The sequence below is a fragment of the Armigeres subalbatus genome, chromosome 2 (genome assembly GCF_024139115.2).
Source record: "Armigeres subalbatus isolate Guangzhou_Male chromosome 2, GZ_Asu_2, whole genome shotgun sequence".
NCBI classification, from domain to species: domain Eukaryota; kingdom Metazoa; phylum Arthropoda; class Insecta; order Diptera; family Culicidae; genus Armigeres; species Armigeres subalbatus.
The window spans coordinates 215,595,633-215,614,675 of NC_085140.1; the positions used below are offsets into that span (position 1 = coordinate 215,595,633).

General features: G+C 40.3%; 1 protein-coding gene across 3 annotated transcripts in view; it reads right to left on the minus strand.

Moving 5' to 3' along the window:
- Positions 1-1,141: 1,141 nt before the first annotated feature.
- Positions 1,142-19,043, minus strand: part of LOC134211632 (probable Ufm1-specific protease 1) — a 45,722-nt gene continuing 27,820 nt past the window's right edge. For all 3 annotated transcript variants that reach the window (XM_062688698.1, XM_062688699.1, XM_062688700.1), the window contains one exon: positions 1,142-1,905. In XM_062688698.1, the coding sequence (XP_062544682.1) occupies positions 1,378-1,905 (528 nt within the window). In that variant the 3' untranslated portion in view covers positions 1,142-1,377. The remainder of the gene's footprint in view (positions 1,906-19,043) is intronic.

Here is a 19,043-nt window from a genome sequence, read left to right on the forward strand (position 1 = left end):
TTTGTTTCGGTCGTATTTTTGATTGTGTGGCTTCAATTAACGACCAAAATCCATGCAACATGTTCCTAAAACCTTTAAACAATCCAGAAAAAATCAGATGGTTATTGATATACGATAAACATTCTAGACTTCGATTTTAGGCAAGACTGAGAAAATGTAAACCTTGTTGAAACAGAATCCTGTGCATTTCTTCGATATCATGCAGTACCGTCTTAAAAAAGGCGTAACTCCAAAACAGGCCCTACAATATTTTTCAAATTTCGTCCAGAGATGCTGCAGTATAACCGCAGAATTCAGCTCCAGGTATTAGTTTTGATGTAGATTTTCTTTTGTTAATAACGGTCAGGAAACAAGGAGAAACTAGATAAACTTCACCCTAGACCAAAAATTATGGAGCTCTACATTACGCCCGGTATATGTGTGTATAACCAACCAGGTAGACATGTAGATATAAAGTGCACACACTAAATAGATTACCTCACCATTTGGTCACAAATTATCATTGCATAAAAAAAAGTGCTTAAGCCCCCTCCGGATCAATCGCACTGGTTCATATGAGCATATCCCTATTTGTGTCCCTACACATATCATATTGTGTAAAACGCCACAATTAATCCTAATTAACTTTTGGGTGTCATTGGCGCGAAACAGGCGCTTCATTGCTGTGCGCTTTTAACCTTCTGCTGCTGTGAGTTTTGCCTGATCTGCGCTTGAGATTGATTCAAATGAGATTAGTATATGAGATATGATTCATGTTTTGGAAATATTCGGGATTACTCTATCTTATCTATACTTACTATCATGATTTCCGGAACAGCGTATAGCATTAATCACGAATTATTACTACTGGACTATATTACGCATGAAATATTGTTCCTTACATTTCATGATGATCCGGTTGCCTAATTTTGAATCTAAATGATTGTAATTTGTGGTTGTGACTCAATGAATGTGGCTGAAAAAAAATTCAAGTAGAATAACTACGAAGTTAAAGAACCGCAGTATTCAATGATCGTGAAGGACCTTTTTGGGAGTCACAGTATACACTTGCCAAAAAGGACCAAAAATAACGAAATGGTAGCGTAGCCATCAAATAGAAACTGTGCTCTGATGAACACAGTTGAACATCCCAATTTCAAACAGGAGCATAGTGTAACTGAACGGAAGTTTTGTTGTATGTTGTGAGGACAATAGGCATACTTATATACAAATAAATGCTATTCCATACTACTTTCGTACAGTGTACTTACGATGAACTATGTTTCCAATGAAAATGTGCGATCGTTTCGTTATGTGATGCTATAATATCCTTAATCTAAGTAACATTTCTTCTTGAATGTTTTCCATATCAACTATGTTGGAGAATGCGTGCAAGTTTTAGAGGGCATCCTTCACCTTCAACATCGGAAGGCAAAGATTGTAGAACGAACTGTCTACAAACTCGTCCACTTTCTGCCACTTCACATAGCTTTTCGTGTACAGTTCTTCTTTGGTTTTAATTTTTCCCACAAAGTGAGGATCGATGACCAGCAGATATGTATCCTGATCGTCACTGACATGGATTCCGGCAATGCCCTTTGACGCTGCATCCATGTCACCGCCCATCATAATCAAACCGCCGTACGTTTCGAAATAATCCTTCAGCGTGTCACTATGTTTGGTAATGCTATCTTTTTTGGATATGTGTATGACCTTGCAGGAAACGTCGAACAGGGTATCGATGACGTAGATGGCTTCCAGCGTGCCGATCCACTCGCGAGAACCGAAAAATCGTTCCGGTTTGTCCTTAATTTCCACTAGCGTCTGCTGGACAGTTGGAATGTTTGGAACTTCTTTGTCTAGGTCTTTGTTCTGGATGATCCACGAGCAAATAGATTGTAGCGTTCGGTATCCACAGCCCCAGCCCTGAAATAGAAAAAATGAGAATATGTTGAAGTGCTGCGCTAATTTACTTTGGCTTAGAAACGAGAGCTACGAACATAAACGATTATCAACAACCATGTATGAAACGATTCCCCTGCAAAGTTGATTCAGTCATTGATATTCAGTAGGGTGAAAAGAGTTGCTTGTCAGTAAAGTAAATGTACATAAAATTAAAACGAAAGCTTCAAAGTTATCAAATTTGATTTTAATCAAAGATCATACATAAGCAAAGTTCGGGATGAAATCTGTTGAAATAAACTTTTATTTCTTTTATCGGACACACACTCTTAAAATTTTTAAAACAAAAAAAACCCGATACTGAATCCAAATATTTTTCAACATAACTTCTTTTACCTTTGGCATAAATCGTATTTAGAGGTTCACAGCTTCAGCCTATGAGCCAACACGAAATTATTGCAACACTTAAAACTGGCTATAACTTTTTCCAACTTGCGGAAATCAACCAAATTTTACACAGTTTCTCTTTGAAATGTATTGTTTGCACCTTGTGAATGGCGTAGTTGTGTGATTTGTTGCGTTCAAAGTGGAAGTGAATCAAGTGGAGAAGCGTGAAAAAAATGTACGCTGACATGGAAAATCCGAAGCTGTCCCATCTTACTTTAGGAAAAATGCTGAAAATCTGTAACTCAACCATTTCAAGAGTGCTAAAAAGGTTCAACTTTCCATTGACTTTGGATCACAAGCGTGGAGCAAGAAGCAAACCGGGAGCAGCATGTAGGAAGACAGGGGGAAGGTTAAAAGTAAATTCACCATAAATCCCAACATTTCAATATTTATGTTGCAAAAAGATCGGCGTTACGTCCCGAAGGTGTAGGCAAGAGCTGGATTAAAAGCCTAAAAGGTTCAAAACCTCACAAACCGCGATGAACGGTAGCAAACTGTTGCCAAGACCGGTGCTAGGAAGCTCTACACGGAGCTGTTGATCAAATACAAAACATATGTCAAAGCTGACCTCCAACAAACGCCAGGGCAGGAATTTTACACCGGGAAGGATAAATTCCAAGTAAATGATCGTTTCAAAAAAAGACAATACCAAAATTTGCATCGAAGTTCCTCATTCGGCAGGCCATTTGTACCTGTGGAAAGCGAAGCGAAATTTTCGTCACAGCAAGTACCATCAATGGTGAAATTTATGAGACTGAGACGTCTTTTGCCATTTTTGGAGTAGCACAATGAAAAACCTTTATATTGGTCATTATTCTAAAAGCATGCTAGACTGGTATGAGACTAATTCGGTGCATTTCGTCCTTAAGGACATGAATCCGCCGAACTGGCGTGAATGTCGTCCGATCGAAATTTTTGGGCAATGATGAAGCGGGAACTCAGGAAGACCAATGAGATAGTCAAGGATGCAAAAAACATACGTAGGAAGTGGTTAAAAATGAGTAAATGGCATCAGATACGACTGTACAGGCTCTTATGGACGTTATGACAAAGATAAAGATAAAAAATAAAGATAAAGATAAAGACGATTTTTTTTATTTCTTTATTAAAGTGTTTTTTTTAATATTTGATAAAGTTCATCACTGTAATCACTTGTTATGATACGAAAGTTTACCTAATAAACTGCATTGATTCAATGTATCTAAACTGAGGTTGATATATGTACAAAACTGCTCTGCAATTTTAGTTTTTATCCGATAAATGAATGGAAATTTGAAGAAATACGGATGCGAAACTGTTTTCCTCCCGTCAAAATATGTGAAAAAGTGAAAATTGAAAGTGTACGGTTTTCATTCGAACTTTACCATTTAGTTGGAATGGAATACATTACTGAAGTTCGCCGCCGCATTTTAAACAGGAAAAAATAAAAAACAACCGAGCCACACCTATTGGGTACTTCAGCGCTCACCGGCTGACGAACGAAAACGGCCTACGACTAATTGATTTCGCTGCCTCCAAGAATATGGCCATTCGCAGCACCTACTTCCAACACAGCCTCCCGTATCGGTACACCTGGAGATCACCACTGCAGACAGAATCACAAATCGATCACGTTCTGATTGATGGGCGGCACTTCTCCGACATTATCGACGTCAGAACATATCGTGGCGCTAACATCGACTCTGACCACTATCTGGTGATGGTTGAACTGCGTCCAAAACTATCCGTCATCAACAATGTTGCATACGCGCAGTATCTCGAGACAGCGTTGCCGGAAGAGGGTGAGCTCGATGGGGCCCCTCTTGAGGACTCCTAGAATACAGTCAAAGCAGCCATTGACGACGCAGCGGAGAACAACGTCGGGTATATGGGACGAAGTCGACGGAACGAAGAGTGCAGACAGATTCTGGAGGAGAAGGACGCAACGCGGGCGGTCGCGCTGCAGCAAGGTATTCGGCAGAACGTGGAACGTTATAGACGGAAGCGGAGACAGCAGACCCGCCTTTTTCAGGAGAAGAAACGCCGCCTGGAAGAAGCGGAATGCGAGGATATGGAAGAGCTGTGCCGTTCTCAAGAAACACGCAAGTTCTATCAGAAGCTCAACGCATCCCGCAAAGGCTTCGGCCCCGAGCCGAAATGAGCCGGGATGAGGATGGGAGCATCTTGACGGACGAACGTGTGGTGATCGAAAGGTGGAAGCAGCACTACGAGGAACATTTGAATGGCGCTGAGAGTACAGGCAGCGGAGGAGATGACTACGTCAGTTCAGCGGACGATGGAAGCCAACCAGCCTCCACCTTGAGGGAAGTTAAGCATGACATCCAACAGCTAAAGACCAATAAAGCAGCTGGTAAGGATGGTATCGGAGCTGAGCTCATCAAGATGGGCCTGGAAAAGCTAGCCACTTGCCTGCACAAATTGATAGTCAGAATCTGGGAAACTGAACAGCTACCGGAGGAGTGGAAGGAAGGGTCATATGCCCCATCTACAAGAAAGGCGACAAGCTGGAGTGTGAGAACTTTCGAGCGATCACCATCCTTAATGCCGCCTACAAAGTGATATCCCAGATCATCTTCCGTCGTCTGTCACCATTAGTGAATGAGTTCGTGGGAAGTTATCAAGCCGGCTTCGTTGACGGCCGCTCGACAACGGACCAGATCTTTACTGTACGGCAAATTCTTCAAAAATGCCGTGAATACCAGGTCCCAACGCACTATCTGTTCGTTGATTTCAAGGCGACATACGACAGTATAGACCGCGTAAAGCTATGGAAAATGATGGACGAGAACAGCTTCCCTGGGAAGCTTAAAAGACTGATCAAAGTAACGGTAGATGGTGTGCAAAACTGTGTGAAGATTTTGGACGAACACTCCAGTTCGTTTGAATCGCACCGGGGACCACAAGGACCACAAGGGAATGAACTTTCATGCCTGTTGTTCAACATTGCGCTAGAAGGTGTCATGCGGTGAGCCGGGTGTAACAGCCGGGGTACGATTTTCAACAGATCCAGTCAAATTATTTGTTTCGCGGACGACATGGACATTGTCGGCCGAACATTTGCAAAGATAGCAGAACTGTACACCCGCCTGAAACGTGAAACAACAAAAGTTGGACTGGTGGTGAATGCGTCAAAGTCAAAGTTCATGCTTGTGGGCGGAACCGAGCGCGACAGGGCCCGCCTGGGAAGCAGTGTTACGACAGACGGGGATACCTTTGAGGTGGTCGAGGAATTTGTCTACCTCGGATCCTTGCTAACGGCTGATAACAATGTTAGTCGTGAAATACGAAGGCGCATCATCTGTGGAAGTCGGGCCTACTACGGGCTCCAGAAGAAACTGCGGTCATAAAGGATTCGAGGAGGACTTGCAAGCACTCGGAGTATTCGAGAGACGGTTCTTAGGACCATCTTTGGCGGTGTGCAAGAGGACGGTGTGTGGCGGCGAAGAATGAACCACGAGCTCGCCCAACTCTACGGCGAACCCAGTATCCAGAAGGTAGCTAAAGCCGGAAGGGTACGATGGGCAGGACATGTTGCAAGAATGCCGGACAGCAACCCTGCAAAGATGATGTTCGCTACCGATCCGAGGTACGAGACGAGGTACGAGACGGCGTGGAGCGAAGCGAGCAAGATGGGCAGACCAGGTCCAAACGACTTGGCGAGCGTGGGGCGTATTCGAGAATGGAGAGATGCGGCCTCGAACCGTGTATTGTGGCGTCAAATTGTTGATTCAGTGTTATCTGTTTAGATGTAGACTAAATAAATTAAATGAAAATGAACATCTATTCGATCCGAAATTTTATAAGGATTCAGAATATGTAATAATATGCATATGTTTACTGATGTTTTATGCAAGTTTCCTCCAAAAAACCATTTTGAAGTACGACAAAACGTTGTAACGTCACGCCGGAATGTGTCAATACACGGAATTGATTCATGTTGACTCACGCCGCCACCAATCCCCAGCGGCGAGAGGCCGCCAAGCCACACAGGGGAACGAATCCTTAAAAAGAGGGTCAAAGGTTATGAGGTGAACCGGCCCAGGGCCGAAAACCTCACTAATAAAGATAATAATAATAATAGGGTCAAAAGGTAGTTTTTTTCAAAATGATGTATTATATTTTTGAATATTTTTCTCGCATTATACAGGTAATAAAACATTGTAAATTACTTTGGTAAGGTCAATTTGACGATAATGTGTCCAGTGGGGTAACATTGAAGTTGGTATAAGAAGCGGCTTTTATTCGATTCATAATATATGAATTTGCAGTACCGTGCTGTGCCCTTATTCCGTTCACCTAAGACAATGCGCTATGTCTAAAAACTCTAAAAAACAGCCGTTAAGTATTTTGAAGCTGCAATTTCGCTACATAGTGTCATTTTCTATATGGGTCATTCCGCGCCAAGTGACCGAGCACGTGCAATTAACCTATTTAAAAATAATGAAAAATACCTAGCACATATTAATTATGGTCCATTATTTTGAATAACCATATGACCATGGTGATTGAACCGCCCCTTCGACCAGAAACCCCTCCCTGTTTTTGGAGATTTTTAAAAACATGCTATTTTCAAATATCGATATCTCAGCCCCCGATAAAGCTACAAGAAACTTTAATACCAGTTTTCCGCTTGAAATTTGATGAAGTTTTTAGAAAAAATGCTTTGAATGCTAAGCAGTGTTGCCAACTATATTATTTTTCTAACAAAATAATAAAAAAGCATTTTTCTCAAAATACGTATATTTTCTTCTTCGATTTCTCAACGGATTCAAGCTTAACAGACTTTTTCCAGTCCAAAACGATACAAAGTAAAATGCGCCGTTGCTGAGATATGGCAGCTTTAGTAAATCTTATTTGGGTCATTCCGCGCCAAGGGACCGAGAAAAAGTGAAAACTTGCAGGTGAATACTATGAATTCCAACCAAAATAGGTGTATCTATTTACTTTGGGCCCACATTTCAAAAAAAGCATTTGGTCGGTCCGTTTGAGCCGCCCCTCTGGCCAAACACTCCTCCCCGTTTTTGAAGATTTTAAAAAACATGCCATTTTCAATAATCGATATCTCTGCCCCTGATAAAGCTACAAAAAACGTCAGTACCAGTTCTCCGCTTGAAATATTGTGAAGATTTTATAAAAAATATTTCAGATGCAAAGCAGTGTTGCCAACTACATTATTTTTCTAAAAAAAAATAAAAGATAACATTTTTCTCAAAATACGTATAATTTTTTTTAATTTCTCAGCGGATTTGAGTTTATCAGGCAATTTCTTGTCAAAAACACTTATCGACCTCCAGGGCAGTCACGGGATAATCATTGATGTGCCGCGAAAGACAACTCTTGATTTATACTTGAGTCCCTTTTTTGGCCTAAAAATGTATACCAGCTTTTAGATTTGAATCTTATAAGTAATGATTAGATTTGAAATACTAATAAACGAATGACTAAAGAACAACAAATTTTAAGAAGTAAATAGCTTTCTATAGGTATCCAAAACAGGTGAATATATGAATGCTGAACTGTGCTGGTCGTCAAAATCCATGTCCAGTCCAAAAACAATATAAATTCAATTGAAAAATCTATTCGAAATCCAACCCGTATCTGAACCAAATTCAAACCAAAGCAAATCAGAATCCAGTCAAATCATATACAAATCCAATTCAAGTCAGATCCAAATTCAATCTAATTCTAATCCAATCTAAATTCAACCAAAATCTGATCCAATTTAGATGCAAATCTAATCCAATCCAAAACTGATCCAAATCCTATCCAAATTCAATCCAATACAAAACTAATCCAAATCGTTTGAAATTCCAAATCCAATCAATGAAGGAATATAAAGTAATTTATTATAATTCGCTCAATATAACTCACTTTTTATTGAATTTCTAAAAATCAATTCATTTTGCACATTGTGGGTCGCAAACAATATTGGATTCTGCTAGACCCACCTAGCCTATCCAAAAAGTTTGGGAACCTCTGTACTAAGGAATTAAAGAAGATGGGGCTCGAAAATATATCGTGGTTTATGGGCCACCCCTTATTGATTATAAATTTATGTTCTGACATAATTATCAAAATTTTATTATCTTCAGGCGAATTTCAGAGTTCAGAACGCTTAGTAAGGAACATGAAAAAATGTGTTGACACAAAAGGTATTTTGTGCTGCCCCAATCTTAAGAGGAGTAATCCCCTCCAACAAGAAATCGTACAAAAAGTTCAGGATTTCTTTCGCGAGGCCGACGTAAACAAGGAACTGGCAGGAAAAAAAGAGTACAAAAGCGTGCGTGAAGGAGGAAAACGGGTGCAGAAGCAGAAGCGTTTGGTTCTAGCGAATCTGTCTGAAATATATGCCCTCTTCAAGGAAAAAATGTTTTTTTTTACCAAATTGGATTTATCTAATTCGCCGAACATCGGCCGCCCGAATGCGTTTTAGCAGGAGCAGCAGGCACTTTTACAATATGTGTATGTGTAATCCACGAGTAGTTCAAACTGATGTTAACGGGAGCAAAACTTGAAAACTGAACTTTTGAAGCCCACCAGCAGAGCTAATTGAGCAGTATGCAGTCATGTAACTACTGTCCCAATGTTGGTTTTTCATTACAACACCCAAATGAGGGCTATAATGAAATTTATGCAACCCATTTGAGTTGCATAATGGTCATTACATCACCCATTTCGTTGGGATGGAAAAGTATTTATTTATTTATCATCAGACTAAGGCCGGAGTGGCCTGTGCTGCACATAAAAGACTTCTCCATTCAGCTCGGTCCATGGCTGCACTTCGCCAACCACGCAGTCTGCGGAGGGTCCGCAAGTCGTCCTCCACCTGATCGATCCACCTTGCCCGCTGTGCACCTCGCTTTCTTGTTCCCGTCGGATCGTTGTCGAGAACCATTTTCATCGGATTACTGTCCGACATTCTGGCTACGTGCCCGGCCCACCGCAGTCTTCCGATTTTCGCGGTGTGAACGATGGATGGTTCTCCCAACAGCTGATGCAACTCGTGGTTCATTCGCCTCCTCCACGTACCGTCCGCCATCTGCACCCCACCATAGATGGTACGCAACACTTCCCTTTCGAAAACTCCCAGTGCGCGTTGGTCCTCCACGAGCATCGTCCAGGTCTCGTGTCCGTAGAGAACTACCGGTCTTATAAGCGTTTTGTAGATAGTCAGTTTGGTACGGCGGCGAACTCTATTCGATCGGAGCGTCTTGCGGAGTCCAAAGTACGTACGATTTCCAGCCACTATGCGTCTCCGAATTTCTCTGCTGGTATCGTTATTGGCGGTCACCAGTGAGCACAAGTACACGAATTCTTCAACCACCTCGATTTCGTCACCACCGATAGAAACTCGTGGTGGGTGGCTCACATTGACCTCTCTTGAGCCTCTTCCTATCATGTACTTCGTCTTCGACGTGTTGATGACTAGTCCAATCCGTTTAGCTTCGCTTTTCAGTCTGATGTAGGCTTTCTCCATCCTCTCAAAGTTACGTGCCATGATATCAATGTCGTCGGCAAAACCAAATAACTGGACGGACTTCGTGAAAATCGTACCACTCGTGTCAATCCCTGCCCTTCGTATTACTCCTTCCAAAGCGATGTTGAATAGCAGACACGAAAGACCATCACCTTGCTGTAACCCTCTAAGCGTTTCGAAGGGACTCGAGAATGCCCCTGAAACTCGAACTACGCACATCACCCGATCCATCGTCGCCTTGATCAACCGTATCAGTTTATCCGGAAATCCGTTTTCGTGCATTAGCTGCCATAGCTGGTCCCGATCGATTGTATCATATGCGGCTTTGAAGTCGATAAATAGATGATGTGTGGGCACGTTGTATTCGCGGCATTTCTGCAATACCTGACGTATGGCGAACACCTGGTCTGTGGTATAGCGTTCACCCATAAATCCTGCCTGGTACTGCCCCACGAACTCTCTTGCAATTGGTGTTAGTCGGCGGCATAAAATTTGGGAGAGTACCTTGTAGGCGGCGTTCAGCAATGTGATTGCGCGGTAGTTGCTACATTCCAGCTTATCGCCCTTTTTGTAGATGGGACACACCACACCTTCCATCCACTCCTGCGGCAGAACCTCATCCTCCCAAACCTTGGTAATCACCCAGTGCAGCGCTTTAGCCACTGCTTCACCACCGTGTTTAAACAGCTCTCCTGGTAGTTGGTCAACTCCAGGGGCTTTGTTGTTTTTCAGCCGGCTGATCTCCTCCTGGATTTCCTGGAGATTCGGAGCCGGAAGTCGCATGTCCTGCGCGCGTGCTCCTAGGTTCATTACCATACCGCCACCGTTGTCTGCCATATCGCCATTCAGGTGCTCTTCGTAGTGCTGCCGCCACCTTTGGATCACCTTACGCTCGTTCGTAAGAAGGTTCCCGTTTATGTCCTTACACATATCGGGCTGCGGCACGTGGCCCTTACGTGAACGGTTCAACTTCTCATAGAACTTTCGTGCGTTATTAGCGCGGTACAGTTCCTCCGTCTCTTCACGGTCTCGATCTTCCTGCTGGCGCTTTTTCCTCCGGAAAATCGAGTTTTGTCTGTTCCGCGCCCGTTTGTATCGTGCCTCGTTCGCCCTCATGCGGTGTTGCAGCAATCTCGCCCATGCTGCATTTTTCTCCTCAACTAACTGCTCACATTCGCCGTCATACCAGTCGTTTCTCTGATCCGGAGCCACCGTGCCTAGTGCAGCGGTTGCGGTGCTTCCAATGGCGGATCGAATATCTCTCCAGCCATCTTCAAGAGATGCTGCGCCTAGCTGCTCTTCCGTTGGGAGTGCCACTTCCAGCTGCTGCGCGTAGTCTTGGGCTAGTCTACCGTCTTGTAACCGCCCAATGTTAAGCCGCGGCGGACGACTCCGACGCGTGTTGATCACCGTCGAGAATTTTGAGCGCAGACATACTGCGACGAGGTAGTGGTCGGATTCAATATTCGCACTGCGGTAAGTGCGTACGTTCGTGATGTCGGAGAAGAATTTGCCGTTGATTAGAACGTGGTCGATTTGGTTTTCCGTTACTTGATTAGGTGATTTCCATGTGGCCTTGTGGATATTCTTGCGGGGGAAGAAAGTGCTTCGGACTACCATTCCGCGGGAGGCTGCAAAGTATATGCATCGTTGGCCGTTGTCGTTCGATACGGTATGCAGACTATTCGGTCCGATGACCGGTCTATACATTTCCTCCCTTCCTACCTGAGCGTTCATGTCACCGATGACGATTTTGACGTCCCGCAGTGGGCATCCATCGTATGTCTGCTCCAGCTGCGCATAGAACGCTTCTTTCTCGTCGTCGGATCTCATTTCGTGTGGGCAGTGCACGTTGATGATGCTATAGTTGAAGAAACGGCCTTTAATCCTCAGCTTGCACATCCTTGCGTTGATTGGCTGCCACCCAATCACGCGTTGGCGCATCTTTCCCAGCACTATGAAGCCGGTTCCCAGCTCGTTGGTGGTGCCACAGCTTTGGTAGAAGGTAGCCGCTCGATGCCCGCTTTTCCACACTTTCTGTCCTGTCCAGCAGATTTCCTGCAGCGCTACGACATCGAAGTTACGGGAATGTAATTCATCGTAGATTATCCTGTCGCAACCTGCGAAGCCTAGCGACTTGCAGTTCCATGTTCCAAGCTTCCAATCGTGATCCTTTTTTCGTCGCCTAGGTCGTTGCCGATTGTATCGAGTCGTATTATCTTCTATGTCGTTCGTAATAGTTGTTTTTAAAGGCGGCTTATTGGGCCTGCGCAAACCTCCTGTCTCGTCGGAGGGCCGTCGTGTCAGGGCTGTTTAGCGTCCCACCTAACACCAGGACTTGGGATGGAAAAGTAGGCCGTTTTATAAATCAAAGACAAACTGTAAACCAGGTATTATGATCAGGAATTGCAAAAATAACTTTACATCATTAAAACATATTCAGTGGAAATCTGGCATCACTGGCCCAAAAAGCATTATGTGCTGCAAAAATATGTTTTTTTTTTGTAAATTATTCGAATCAAACTAAAAAAAACTACATTATCATATTACTATGTCTGAAACTTGATTATGCATATGTACAACATGTGATAGATTTAGTTCAGAAAAGGTATTGGAGGGTAACCGCCCCTTCGGTGGGGTTTGATCCCACGACCCCAGTTCGCATGACAGGTGCTTTCCCTACTAAGCTACGAAGGACCTCCGTCGTCCACCGCAGCTTAGCGGGTACTGATGAAACCAAATTCCCAGCACCAGGTACCAGCCGATCTCTCGCAATACATTTTCAGAACTAACTCTCTCAAATGTATTTTTGTACACATGTCAACCAAGTAGGATGAGTATTTAGTAATGTCCGGCTCCTACACACTTGCTTCATCAGCAACGGCGCTCAATGAAGTAGGGTTGTGTGAGGTTGTGTGGTCGGGTTGGGATCTGACGACCAAACTGGCACATGTACGACCCATATACAATTGAAAATAAAATATGTTGGGATGCATTCATAGACTTAGGTTCCAATAGTTGAAATAAACTTGAGCAATTGTGTGGTCCTAATTCCAATAATCTCAAATGACATTGTTTCTAAATCCGTTCATTAGTGTTCCTAATTCCAATCACTCGAAAAACATTTGATTTCTTGGAGATGTTAATATCAGACATACATTTTATCACAAATGCATCTTTTCATTCGTTATTATTGCCAATAAAAAACATAAAATGTTATTTTCTTCCAAATTTAAAATACAATGAATGATATTTCCTTAGTTGGTTGTTTTTTCGTTTGTTTCACTTACCATACGAGTTCAACATGAACATTAATGTTAGCTTACCAGCTCAGTAGCATTAGGTACCACAGATAAAGGGAGATACGATTCACTATCGGAGTTTCCCACTTTATCCGCAACGTAATTTTGACTTGAGCCTGGATACTAGGCCTTTAATTTTGACATGAATCTTCCAAAACAATGTCTCTGTTTGTGGGGCCCTCCTTAGCCGTGCGGTAAGACACGCGGCTACAAAGCAAGACCATGCTGAGGGTGGCTGGGTTCGATTCGCGGTGCCGGTCTATGCAATTTTCGGATTGGAAATTGTCTCGACTTCCTTGGGCATAAATGTATCATCGTGTTAGCCTCATGATATACGAATGCAAAAATAGTAACTTGGCTTAGAAACCTCGCAGTTAATAACTGTGGAAGTGCTTAATGAACACTAAGCTGCGAGGCGGCTCTGTCCCAGTGTGGGGATGTAATGCCAATAAGAAGAACCACTTGACAATTCGCCATTCACCAACAACTGAAAAAAAACTGCGTTTTTCAGGCATGAATTGAAAAACGTTCCCATAACCATTTTGCGTAGAGTTATGAACGGAGTTCCTTTCGGTCTGATTGCTTGCAGGATCGAATTTCAAAAGTTCATCATTCTTCATGGCTTCATTAATGTACGATGTACCTTTCCTAACTTATAGATTATTTCCTCACGAATGGAATTTTCGGAATCCATCCTCCAGACCCATAGAACGGAATAAGGAACGAGTTGATTTACATGTACCCTTATTCCGGTCAAGATATGTTTCACTTTTCAGCATTTTATATCGGCAAAATACAGACAACGATTAAGTAATACACTGCAATGTTACCTGTTATATCTTGTTATGCAGTTTTGTTTCAAATTAAGGGCAAATTTTCACCTAAAAATGCTTGAATATTATGACAGATGTTCTTAGCAAGTGGGTTAATGAAAACAGTCAAAATGGCGCCTGTAGTGACGATCAACAAATTTTGTTGAAATTTTCACTAAATATTGCTAAAAAGGACGCTGCTTTTCATTTCATTTCATGCATATATAACCGAAGAAAAGTATAAAAATATGTTCCTGTTATTTTTTTACAAAAATTCTTCATTATTTATTATTTTGTCTTGCGTGAACGGAATTAGGCGCTGATTGGAATAAGGGCACAGCACGGTACTCAAATTTAGGGCTCGCAGTTTTTTTTATGGTTTCTGGCGTCTCAAGGTCAAGGCGCATGAATGTACTGCACATTTATAACGATGTTTTGTGATGCGCATTGTTTTCTTTTTGTTGCCCTGTAAATTTTTGTTGCGCTGTTTCAAATGAGTTCATCAGATTATTCAACGTGCGGAATGAGAAGTTAAGTGACAGTAATCCGCGGTAAAATAACGGCATGTGTTGAATTTCGCGAAGCGAATACTAGGTTTGATAGAGATTTGAAAAGGTCAGCCTAGTGTTTTATTATTTCGATTTTTATTGAGGTGAAGGTCAATGCAGAAGCTTTTTTCGAAAAAATGTCACTGGCAAGTGGATAGATGGTGTTTAAATCAATCAGATGTGAAATTATTACGAAGCATATATCATGGTGACCAGCGAACCGGGAAAACCGGGAGAACCGGGAAAAAACCGGGAATTGAAAATCACCGGGAAAATGTCGGGAAATATGCGGGAAATTTAATAACCACCGGGAAAATTTTCAAATCTGCATTTGTCTCTTTGTAAAAAATAGTGCAGTAATCTCAAACATCATGAGAGAATTGGTAGACTCATTTGCTCATTCTATTATATTTCAGAGTTTACAAATTTCTAAAGTAGGTCATGTATTTATGAAGACCCTAGATATCCCATTCAATCAAGTTGGCTAAAGTTGAGTTTCAGACATAATAATTAATAACAACGCCGGGTTACTTATACCTGGAACACGAGTAATCAACTTTGATTGCACCGATTTTTTGACGTAAACTACGTCTAAGGGGAAGGCTCGGATACTGAGTGCCAAATGAAAATTTCAAAATTGGGAACCGTCACGAAATCATGTAAGATTGGTAACATTTATAGGTCCTTTATATTTTAATGGATTTTAAAGATTTATATATCAATCAATTCGCAAACAATCCACCAATTTGCCAGTAGTTTTGAAACTTTTGATTATTAGCGATAAACTATTGAAAATTTTAGTTCTTTCATGTATCATGCATCTCCTATACAGCGTGTTCCAATCCTTGTTAATTGCCTACTTTTAGGGTATTATCCATTATTGAAGTGGAGTGTGCTGCTAGACAGTTGAGTCCCTATTCCCTCATAGAGTGGGAGAGGCTGCTAAAGCTGAGTAGTAGTGTGGGTGGGATGGGGTTCCATCTCTTCTATATATAGCGGAATGATTGGTTCAGTGTACTATATTTGGTTTTACGTAGTTTACGTCGAGCGGTCGTGTCTTATATACAACCCCAACATTATTTGTATTAAATCTGATTTGAACTTTCCTTAAATTTTAATTATCTCAATCGATTCCTTTTATTATAGCCTATTCAGATTACGCCATTAATGACATAATAATTGGCGTTTCAGGGTAAATACGCTTTATGATGTCATTATTTACGTAATATTCCATACATTTTGCGCTGTCAAAAGATACCCGCTAAAAAGAACTTATTACGAACAATTATTACGAGAGAGCTTTCGTTCTAACTGGGATGCAGGGAGAAATTCAACAAAACAAAACTGACAAGCGTCACGCTCTCTTTGCCAGAGAGAAAATTCTCTCTGTTTTCATTTCGTTTCGTAGTTGACAGTCATGCTCTTTCTGTCGCAGCAGGGTCGAATGCATGTTAGATGGAAAAATCTTCTGAGCGCTGAAGAATAACTCGGATTGTGATGATTTTGTGGAAAGCATTTTATATGATGAAAAATAATGATGATAATTATTTATTCTCCACTTATTCAACATGAATTGAACCGGTGCCAGCGAAAGTGGTACATAAACCATTTTTGTCGATTTTGTGTTTTTTACTCCAATTGCTTCTGCGAGCAAAGGTATAGTAAGGGAATAACGAAAAAGTGATTTTTGACAACTAAATCTGGAGATATGCATTGTCTAATTTCTGGTATTTCTGGCAATTTCGTTGTCAGGAAAAGTGGTACATGTGCAGTTATACTCACTAAAAACAGCTTATTGAAAAGAAAATTGTTCAACATTGATGTTTCCGCAACAGATTTTAACCCTATTTTGAATTTCAAGATGGTTTACTGCCGTTTAAAATAATTTTAAAAATGTACATGTACCACTTTTACATGCAACGATTTTAGGTTTCTGTTGCATTTTGCTCCCATTAATAGTGGTACATGTGCATTTTGTTCCACCAAACTTGAAATTTGTAAAGATACTTCGCATATTTCTCATTACTACCTTTAGGCACATCAGTCATAACACGTTGGTACAGTTAAGATGCAGAAAATGGCTAATTTGAATTTTATTTTTGAAGTTTTCGGAAAAATACGTCTCCTGTAAAATTTACTCAATGTCACATGTACCACTTTCGCTGGCAAAGATACAATTGTTTAAAAAAACAGATACTATCTGGAATTAAAATGAAGTATTTAACTTAAACCTAGATTTGATAGAACAAATCGAATTAATTTTCAAAGTTCAAGGGCCAATGCGGAAGACAATTTAAAACGTAGGAATGGTTGTAAAACGAATATATTTGATGAATAAACATGATTTCATAAATTGTTTCAATTCTGCTCCTTGAATGGCTTAGTATACTTTGGATTTTAACATTTTCACGTGGGACAACTGCACGATTTGAATGGGATGTATATATAAAGTAGAAAAACCTTAAATAAAACATGGATTGGTAATGCATTAATTCATCCAAAATCCAGTTTATATCACATTCACACATTTCGCACGATTCGATTTTATTAGAAGCTGTATCATTGATTGTCGAATAGAACGCAATGATTCCGTTTCCATTTTGAAAAAAATTAAATTGCTGAGTTGCCCTTCATACATGGAGATACTGGTGGAAATACATTTTAGTTCGATAATATTTCTTGAAAATTGGTCCAATTGTCCTTTTTATTTATTTGTGAGAATTCCCAAAAGTATCTAAATTTTTCTATCAAATCTCCGTTCGATCATAGTACAGAATCAAAATACTTTTTAGACTTAAAAATAAATTGAGGAATAGTCTGATTCCCTGAAGAACGGCGCACCCAACTAATGAATGTAGCTTCGCTCATTATCCTTAATGAGAGCTTCAAATATTCTTCGAAAATCCCTTTTCATATTTTTTTTCGTAGAAACTTTGTTCAGAAAAAAATGTTCGATTGTCGCCACACAAATGCTTGATTTCGCAAATTAAATTTTAAAACTCTCCTTGAATTCAACCCTGTATTAGCGTGCAAATGAGGAAACATGGAAACGTCAAGATATATTATCTTGCTGCAGTCTGAACACCTCGTAATAATTGGATACCCTCTCATTTAACAAAGTCATAAATAGCCCAATCTGAATAGGCTATTAGGTTCTCCAATTTGTCCAAATAAATATATTTGTTATCCCTCCTCTTTTATTTTAAATATTGAAACATTTCCAAAGCCATTCAAAAAAGCTGAAAAGATCTTCGTTTTCAACAATAATCTTGTTCTCAACAAAAATCAATCAAATTTGGCTTACACGATCCTCAAGATGCATCAAAGAGTTGTGGCGATGGAAAATTGATTCACAGTTACACATTATATTAATTCGTGACATCATATCTCGCTTAACTTTTCAAAAGGTCCTAAGTAACATTTTTTTCATGAATTAATTTGAATAGCGCAATCAACAGAACAACATGAAAGCTTTTGATTGCAGTACTCAAATTAATTCATGAAAAAAATGTTACTTAGGACCTTTTGAAAAGTTAAGCGAGATATGAGGTTTAGGTTCGGTATTCTCGTTTATGGACGAACAGACGAACTATACTTTCAAACGTTAACAAGAATATGGACTTTCGACATTGTACACATGTTCTTAGAAAATTAGGTTTATTATCAAATTGTTGAATGGTTTGAATAAATGCGATACAGAGGAGATGTTTAAATTTTTTTTTCGATATTTTCTGCTGAATCGCAATGTCTAAATAATTTGTCATGAGTTCACTCTTACTAGAAAAAAAAGCAAACTAATTAAGTAAAAAAATAGTATTATTTAGCCAGCAAAAATCACTCTTCTACATTTAATTTTGCAGTTGCAGTATAATTGTTTAAATGATTTTTTTTTCTATTTTTTATATTTATGAATTCGTGGGTTTTTGATTTTTTTTCTCTAATACTTACATATTTTTTGCACCGGGAAATTTTTCAAAATACCGGGAGAAAACCGGGAAATAACCGGGAATTTGAAATTTAAAATTCACTGGCCACCCTGATATATGAAGGACCCACGCATATGCCATGATCAAAGCATATTCAAATTTTAACTAAAATCATATAGAAAATTGAACGAATTTTTTTTCATCAAGGTGAAATGTTCGTACAATCGAGGGAACGCACTATCGAGGGTACGAACTATCGAGGTATGCTTGTAATTGATAGGATATACTAGGATTACTTTTTACGCGGTTATTTCTGACTTAAGGATTTATCAAACATTGAGTTGACCCAAAAAAAATCCTTAAAAAATCGTAGAAAAATCAGGAGGTATTTAAAACTAATAAACTAATAAATTGAGGGAGACCGAGAAGTTGCAGCGTCATCTGTTCCGTTAAACATGACCAAAAAAACAATAAAATCCATGTTTTGTCCTTTGTCCTTTGAACGTATAGCAAATCATCCATAAATCCATCCATTGTGTGATAATTTTTTAAACGGGAAAATGTGGATCATTTGTTAAACGTTCATAGGAAAAAAAGCATAAATTTTATATTTTTTGTAGCTAATATCAGCGCATGTTTTTCTAACTTTA